General features: G+C 39.6%; 1 protein-coding gene across 2 annotated transcripts; it reads left to right on the top strand.

The window, feature by feature from the left end:
• Nucleotides 1-6054: 6054 nt before the first annotated feature.
• On the top strand, nucleotides 6055-8380 carry LOC117625155 (codeine O-demethylase-like). Of its 2 annotated transcripts, XM_034356757.1 has the most exons (5): nucleotides 6055-6335; nucleotides 6476-6863; nucleotides 7041-7288; nucleotides 7385-7712; nucleotides 7862-8380. In XM_034356757.1, exons 2-5 carry the CDS (start codon nucleotides 6588-6590, stop codon nucleotides 8099-8101), a joined length of 1092 nt encoding a protein of 363 aa, XP_034212648.1. In that variant the 5' UTR covers nucleotides 6055-6335; nucleotides 6476-6587; the 3' UTR covers nucleotides 8102-8380. The 2 variants fall into 2 exon arrangements, with proteins under 2 accessions (XP_034212648.1, XP_034212649.1); XM_034356758.1 differs by lacking the exon at nucleotides 6055-6335 and having other exon boundaries at nucleotides 6342-6863.
• Nucleotides 8381-8654: the final 274 nt, after the last annotated feature.

The raw sequence follows: 8654 nt of genomic DNA, 5'->3' as shown, positions 1-8654 counted from the left end.
CAAAATGCAGGACTGGAATGCTGGACTGTGCAAGGGACTGCAGAATCACCGACATCTGACTCTGAAGAGTGGCTACATGTGCTGTCAAAGCAGTCACCTGACTGTTTAACTGCGCTGATGAATAGGGTCTGGGTTCCCTCCGCCTGGCATTCCCCATCCCTCAACAATACGTCCCCGGCCTCCTCCCCAGAGTCTGATCCAACGTCTCCGTCAAGATCTAAAACACAGCATCCTGTGGAGGATCCACATACTCGATCGAAGTATCAGGAGGAAGTTGGGAGGCAGACTCCTGAAGAACCAACTGGCTCCTCTCCACCATCATCGTCTGTTTAACATAACATAAAATATAAATTAAAACTTTCATATAATAACCTTTAAACTTGAATGCGTAACATAAGAATTAAAATTAAATAATACTTACATGAAGGGACTCGGCCAACTCATTCCCGGGTCGAACATAAACGTCACCAAAGACGTCGATCTCTGGGAATTTGGACCCCCCTAAATTGAACAAGAGAAGAAAAATATTAGTACGAAAAAATAAATTAAGAATAATGAAATATTAAAAATTAAATAAAAATTATTTTATTATTACCTGCCACCGTCCATCCATCCTATAAGAGAAGGGCCTGAAACCTGAATGATGGAGAAGAGTCTTCTTCTTCCTATTGCCCTTATTGACTTTGGCTTTATTCTGTTATACAAAAAATAAAACGTATTAGTTGAAATTGAAATGAAATATAAAAAATTAAATAAACATTAGTAAGAAATATATAATAAATTTGAAATTCATATTACAAATTACCACAAAAGCGGGTGCCTGAAAATGAGCGCAGAGCCACGCCCAACTATCCTCCCGCCCCTCAAGCTCCTTCGGGCAACCCTCCTGAAGAGCGACTTGCGGATCATCAAACGCCTCAAAATAGTGGTGCAAGTCGCTCTTCCACTGTTTGTACCTCTCAGAGAAGAGTCTGTTGACGTACGCCAACGACTCGTCGTCGAGGTCCTCCAAGTTGTAGTTCGTCTGCAATAAATTAATTACATACATTAAATAATAGAAATATAAAGTTTGAAAGAAAAAGAATTAAAAGGCCTACATACCGACAACTGGCCGCGAACCTCCGTCTTGATCTCGTCAGGCATGACCTTCCAAGACTTCCATTTCATCGGGCAATGGCTCCGTATGACATGACCAATGTCGTGGGCCAAGGAGCTATGCAACTCCGCCGTCGGTGCAGCCCGATGTCGCTCGTCGTATCCGATGTTGATACGACTGTTGGTCACCCGGGTGACCTTCGCCATCTTCAACTGCCGACACGGCCCTCGGGTGTTCTTCTTGGCTGCAAAGAAAGATGACATTAATGTTAAATAAATAACAAATTTAACTATAAAATACACACACAAAAACAAAAACAAAAACAAAAATAAAAAGAACAGGAGTTTAAGGAAATCTATACCTGGCTGTGACCCCGACGCATCAATCGATGTGGTGTCGGTGGTGCTGGTGGGGGATGACGCCGCTTGGCGCTAATAGGCTGTGACCCCATGGGACCAACTGCCAAGTGGTTCATCAGTGCTGGCGCAGTGGTAGCAGATATCGGCTGAGCCAGGGGCTCCAAACTTTGTGTAGTTGTCAGCGCCCTACGACGTCTAATCAGGTCTGACATCTGCACAATTTCATTAATACACATACAAATTAATAAAATATACGAATATTTGTAAGCACATACAATTTTATTAAGATTCTTGACCTAGGGTTTGCGAGTTCGGAGTATCCGGGACTCCGATCCATGATCCGTCAAATCCTAGACGATCCTAGAAATACAAGGTACAACATACGTGAATTTGAGTTCGATCCAACAGTCCGAACATAACAAACCCGGAAATCGCACAATAGGCAAAATCCGTTCGAGACTCAAACGATAACCAAATTCCAATCCGAAAAGACCTACATGCTCGTGACAACTAGGGGATTGCACTAGGACCCAATGCACGACTGCTACAGTAGCCCACGGGCCACCACACGCGCCGGCAATGCGTGAATGTCCAACGCGATACCAATCGCCGAAAAATTCTAAAAACTAAGGGCCAAGGTTCCTACCGTAAGTTGAAAACATCAATTGGAGCCACTATTGTTCTCGGACCTACCCCGAAAAATTGCCGGAAGTGGCCGGAATTTAAATTCAAAAACCGGCCGAAACTTAGGGTTTAAAATCGATTGCCCTATTGCAACAATTAATGAAACCCTACCTAACCATCAGCTAAAGCATCAAAAATAGTCCAGAAACCATACCTCAGGTGTCGGATTTGGTCTCCGAAGACGGTGGGGAAGCTCCGGGGTTCGAAGTTGTGGCGGCGCGGTCCAAATTCAGGTGGGGTAGGGGGCTGAGGTGACGGCGGAGAGAGAGAGAGAGAGAGAGAGAGAGAGAGAGAGAGAGAGAGAGAGAGAGAGAGAGAGGGAAAAAAAATCAGAAATTGGGGAAGAAGAGGTCATCGCGTTGTTTTTGAAATTTTATTCGATTTTGCGCGACGAATAACTAAAAGCATCGCGCAAAAATATTTTAAATGATTCTTGCGCAACGAAAGAGATATAATTTTCGTCGCGCAATGTTGTGAGTCCGCCAAAATTTGGTATCAGGGTAGGGTTGCGCAATTTTGCATGATGCATAGATATATGTTTCGTCGCCAAAGTTGTCATTTCGCAAAAATTTTGGGATTTAGGGTTTAGCGGGAGAGAGAAAGTGAAAACTTTGCGCGACGAATATGGGACAGCGTCACGCAAGGTTGTAATTCCGCCAAAATTTGGGGTTTAGGATTTATTGGGGGAGAGAGAAAAGGTGAAAGGTCTGCCGAGATTGCGTGACGATAACTACCCCTTTCGTCGCGCAAGCTTTTGATTGCCAAAAATTTGGCCCAAGTGTTCAGGGTGAAGAGTAATGAGATCGCACGACGAAGATTTATACATTCGTCACGCAAGTCTTCTTTCTGTACACTCGCCAAAAATTTAGACCAAGTGTTCAAGGGGGAAGAGGGTGAAAGGTCAGACTGAGATTGCGCGACGACGAAGCAATAATTTCGTCGCGCAAGACTGTTTGCTGCACACTTTGAGCGACGAATCAACCTTATTCGTCGCGCAAACCCTAAACCCTAAACCCGAAACTACTTTCAATGATCCAACTGACAAACTTGTTTTTTTATACTTTGAGATGGTATACGCCGAAAATCGGAAAAAACAAACATTAAGAGATCAAGTAACGGGACAAAACTTTTCGACGGTTCTAAATGAAAAGTCATGATTTAACGGTTATTTTAACTCCGATTTTGATGATTTTTTACAGCTACACTCCTTGACCCTATATGAATACAATGAACTAAATTTGATCTTCAATTTAAGATGTTTACACTAGGGGGAATACCACATAATCTTATGTTATATTTAACGAAAGTATAAATAAACTCTTAATTGTTGGTGAATATATGGTTTTGATGGCATACGCATTCAACCAAACTAGTTTCAGTAATCCAACCGTCAAACTTGTTTGTTTATACTTCGTGATCTTAGACCCCAAAAATCGGAAATAAAAACATTCAGAGATCAAGTAACGGGACAAAACTTTTCAACAGTTATAAATGAGAAGTCATGATTTAACGGTTATTTTAACTCTGATTTTAATGATTTTTTACAGCTACACTCCTTGACCCTATATGAATACAATGAACTGACTCGATCGTCAATTTCAAATATATATGTGTATATATATATTATATTATAAAATAATATATATTTGCGCGACGAGAGGTATCCTGTCGTCGTGCAAAACTTCATCGCGTGACGGATGTTAGGTTGTCGCGCAATGTTTTTACTTTACGAGACGAGTGTATTGTGAGTCGTGCAAACTATGCGCGAGAAGGATTAATTTGTCGCGCAAGGATTTCGCGCCATTTACTTATTTAGGTCAAATTGTGTATCATTTTCATTTTTAAAAAATGTTGTTGCCATGACCTAACTCGCTTGTTCTTTTTCTTTTATAAAGTGAAGTGATAAACTTTCATAAACTCATGAAAAGTCAATCAAAGTTAGAATTGTATAGTCAATCATAAATAGGAAGAAGGAAGAGAAAGAGAGAAAGAAAAAGAAAAAAAAGACAAAGACAAAGACAAAGTGAAGAAGAAAGACAGAGAAGTGGTAGACAAAGGAAAAAAAAAAGTAAAGATAAGGGAGAGAGAAATGAAAGAAAAAGTGGCTTCAGGGTTAGGCGTTGGTTAATGAGTTTTAATTGTTGGGCTTGGGTAAGGTTATGTCACTCCCCGAACTCGGGGGTCGGTAGAAATCCCGCATCCAGTGCGTGAGAAAATAAAAAGTAAAATAAAATAAAAAGAAATTCGAAATAGGGTTTAAAATAAACTTCTCTTATATATAAAAATAGCTCCAAAATCTTACAACTTTAGAAGAAATAAATAAAGCCCTGATACTCTCTAATTCAGCCTTAACTGGTTTAGTCCTTGTCTTGCCCACTAATTCATCTGAAAAATTAAACAGGGTGAGGGATGAGCAACCACCACTCAGTGAGTAGATTATGTAATATGCCAGTCAAGCAATGTTTACACACTCTAGAAAATAGCATGAAAAGGTACATCAATCCAGATCATATCACATCATCCCTTCATATCTCGGTTATCCTTCATACCATGTAACCAACCACGTGACCCCTATTGGCCTCACTGCCCTATGTCCCCGTGTGGTACATCTGTCCCTCGGATACCCCAACATTGAAGTTCTCATGTTCCATGAATAATACATAGTTCACAAATATTCCAGTCAATATATATATATATATATAGTGTGAAAGGTTGCACCAAATAAGACATGCTTGACTTGAAATAGAGAGTCATTTGTAAATAGAACAAATCCACGATAATTCATGGTTTTCATATTTTATCACAAAATAAGAACTTTTAGAATACATTACATAAACCACTCACCTCGATAATGAGAACCTTTAAAATAAATTGGCAAGACAACCCATCTACCTATCTCCATGTACTACCACGCATGCTGTGAAAAAAATCAAAGAAAAAGGTTCCTATTTATAGTACTACATAGGTGGCAACTACTCTCCTTCTATTGGTCCAATGTATTGTAGTTGATAAGGTTTGGCTCCAAGTTTAGATAGCTGTTACTGGAGTGCCAACACCTCATGCTCAAAATAGAGCTTAGTCACCTAGGAATAATGACACTTGGAGCCTAAAGTTTGTTTTAGATAACAACTAGGCTATTGAACTTGGTCAAAAAGTAACAAAGATATAATATATACAGTCCCGATTTTTTGGACCACAGGAGTCCAAGAGATTGTGGTCACCCACCGTTGGATATTAATCCAATGGTTCAAAAAAGTTTTTTAAAAGGAGTGCAAGAGTGAGTGAACCGTTGAATTTATATCCAATGGTGAGTGACCACAAATCTCTTGGACCCTTGTAGTCCAAGAAATCATGACTGATAATATATATTAAAAATACAGAGTTTCACAGGTTAGATATTGACAGTTGGGCATATTATGAAAACTCCACAGAATGCAGCTCTTCATAGTCTTGCATGAGACTTATGCTTGAATCTAGTCCTTGGATCGTCATAACCAGCTTATAAAGAAGGTTTCATAGAAAGAGGGTAGAGAGAAGCACATAAAAAAAAATACAGAGAGAGAGAGAGAGAATCATAATCATAAAGAGGAAGAAGAAAGACAAAAGGAGAAAGAGAGAAAGAGAAAGAAAAAGAAAAAGAGATAAAGAAAAAGAAGAAGAAGGACAGAGAAGTGGCGGACAAAGAAAGACAAAGTGGCTCTAGGGTTACGTGTTGGTTAATAGGCTTTAGTTGTTGGGTTCGGGTAAGGTTAGATGTTGAAAGTTGGGCTTGGGAAGTGAGAAAAATCATGGGATTAGTAGTTGGGCCACCAAAATATATTCATTTTTTTATTTTTTATTTGATTCCATTTAGTTTAGTCCGATCCGGTTTTTAAAGATGTTAAACTGAAATTGGAATCAGTTGAATCAATCCCTTTTTTATTTTTGGTCAACTCAACCCGATTTTTGATCAACCCTGTTTTTTCCTTCTTTTTTTTCAATCCAATTCAACCCGGTTTCTAGTTTTCCAGTTTGAATGCCCACCCCTAGTGCTTGCCTCAAAGCTCCTGTTAATTGCCTTATAAATTGACATTTCACAACACTGCAAGACATTCACATTCACATCACACTACTTCACATATAAATAAACAACACACCACTTCACATGCACACACAAAGACGAAGCGTGCATTTCAAATCATTCAAATAAATTAAAAGTACGTACACCTCTTCATATTGGGTTCACATGTTTCTGTTCCGATTTTTTTTTTCAATCGTACGTAGGGATCAAAGGTCTTTTGTTGCTGAAGATAGTTGTGTCGTTATGGAGTATTTTTTTCTCACCTTGAAATTGCAGGAACGTCCAAGTTGCTCCCATCATGAGCTTTCCTTGCAGGTGAGCACCGAACATTTTGCAGCTGAATTTACAGAAGCTCTCTTTTTTGGGGTGCTAGAAAGAAACCAACCACATGGACATGGCTGAGTCTTCCACTATTGCCAAGATAGAGTTAGGATCCACAACTGTCCAAGAGCTGCTCGCCAAAGGCAAAGGCAAAGGGGAACAAGTGCCAGATAAATATATCCATAAAGTTACAGACGGTGGCATTGGAGCCCTAAGCGCTTCTTCTGCCGCGTTGATGGATATTCCAGTCATTGATCTTGGCCTCCTCCTCACACCTTCCTCAATCACTGCACAACAACTTGATAAACTTCGATCAGCTCTTACCACATGGGGTTGCTTTCAGGTCTGAATTCAAACAACTTGTACGTAAACAATTTTAGTTCAGGAAACTTGGTACAAAGGTCTAGATTTGAAAGCATATCCCAGGATGTTTATACTTATTTCCCTGCTTTTTGTTTGATTTGATCCACCTGTATGTAATGTAAACCATGTTTGAGGATTCTTTAATTTGGTGTTCCAGGTAATAAACCATGGCATGACTCTTGAATTCCTAGACAAGGTTCGCGAAATGGCAAAACAATTTTTTGCACTTCCAGTGGAAGAGAAGCAGAACTACTTGAGGCAAGTCAACGATACTGAAGGATATGGGAGCGACATGGTTTTTTCAGAACAACAAACACTTGATTGGACTGACCGGCTATACCTTCCTGTATATCCAGAAGACCGCCGAAAGTTCAAATTTTGGCCTCAAAATCCCAAATCTTTTAGGTAACTTGTGTTTGCTATACATGTATCTTCTTCCTTCACATTGAAGCAATAAGCATATCATGATCCCTCAGAGTTCAACATATATTATTACTGCAGTGAAACTTTAGACCAATATGCCATGAAGTTACAAGTGGTAACAAAAACTGTCCTGGAGGCCATGGCAAGGTTATTGAATTTGGATGATAATTGCTTTCGGGACCTGTATGTAGAACACGGAAAAATGGATGTGAGGTTTAACTTGTATCCCCCGTGTTCAAGGCCTGATGTCGTCCTGGGTGTGAAACCGCATGCTGATGGAACAATAATCACCCTTCTCTTGCAAGACAAACAAGTCGAAGGTCTTCAGTTTCTCAAAGAGGATCAGTGGTTTAGATCTCCCATTGTTCCTGAGGCGCTTCTCATTAATGTTGGTGATCAGGCAGAGGTAAATAAAATGTTCTTTCTCAACCTGTTCAATTATTGGTTTTAACTTTTAAAGCAATGCCTAAAGAGTAAAGCTTAATTGAAATTTGGTGAGTAATTGAAAGCTTAAAAATGCACCCTTTTGATTGTTCATTTCCTTGTGATACACAGATATTGAGCAATGGAAAATTCAAGAGCCCTATACACAGGGTAGTGATAAATCCAGACAAAGAGAGGATCTCTTTGGCTGCCTTCTGCATCCCTGAATCAGATAAAGAGATTGAACCCTTTGAAAGCCTGGTAAATGAGTCAACGCCGAGATTATACAAAAAGGTGAAAGATTATTCTGGCGTCTTTTTCGAATACCACTACCAGCAGGGGAGGAGACCAATAGAAGCAGCAAAAATTTGAAGTTACCCTTAAAAATTACGCTGGCATCTATTTCGAATACTACTACCTGTTTTTCTGTTGTACCTGTGCTGGCTGGATAAAGTTCTCCATTGACCGATTGATCATTCACGGTCGATAAGTCAACTTTCTTTTATGTTTGAGTGTACCACTGGCGATTAAAAACCCTAGCAGACTTGTAAGATGTAATAATTTGCTGTTGTATAAATCACCTAGCATGTCATATCTAATATGAAATCAAAGTAAGAGCGGAAGCATTAAATAAACTAGGGATTCATGCAAGTCTCATTTGGTTCCAATCTTTATAAGTCTATGAAAGTGTGCACCAAAGACTATCTAAATCCTATTTGAGAGAAAGATAAGATGTTCATACTCTTGGAGCGAATCTTGAAAACAAAAATGGTGTTCAAGTAGAGGGAGTGGTCCCTTTGTTGTTGGCTCTACCTTTGATGTTGATTCTCCACCTTGTAGATCTCCAAATAGGTACAAAGATATGTACCTCCCCAAATCTCTTCACCAATGATTGAATGAGATGAGAGAATTGGTAGACAACAAG

The sequence above is a fragment of the Prunus dulcis genome, chromosome 4 (genome assembly GCF_902201215.1).
Source record: "Prunus dulcis chromosome 4, ALMONDv2, whole genome shotgun sequence".
In the NCBI taxonomy this organism is placed as follows: Eukaryota; Viridiplantae; Streptophyta; class Magnoliopsida; order Rosales; family Rosaceae; genus Prunus; species Prunus dulcis.
The sequence above is the reverse complement of the archived record's forward strand: the minus strand, read 5'-3'. Positions and strand labels throughout refer to the sequence as shown.

Bases quoted from the DNA above. Each gene is read 5' to 3' on its own strand.
- LOC117625155 (XM_034356757.1), top strand. From the start codon at position 6,588: ATGGACATGGCTGAGTCTTCCACTATTGCCAAGATAGAGTTAGGATCC. The intron at 7,289-7,384 runs GTAACTTGTGTT...TTATTACTGCAG, and splicing joins CAAAATCCCAAATCTTTTAG to TGAAACTTTAGACCAATATG. The intron at 7,713-7,861 runs GTAAATAAAATG...TGTGATACACAG, and splicing joins ATGTTGGTGATCAGGCAGAG to ATATTGAGCAATGGAAAATT.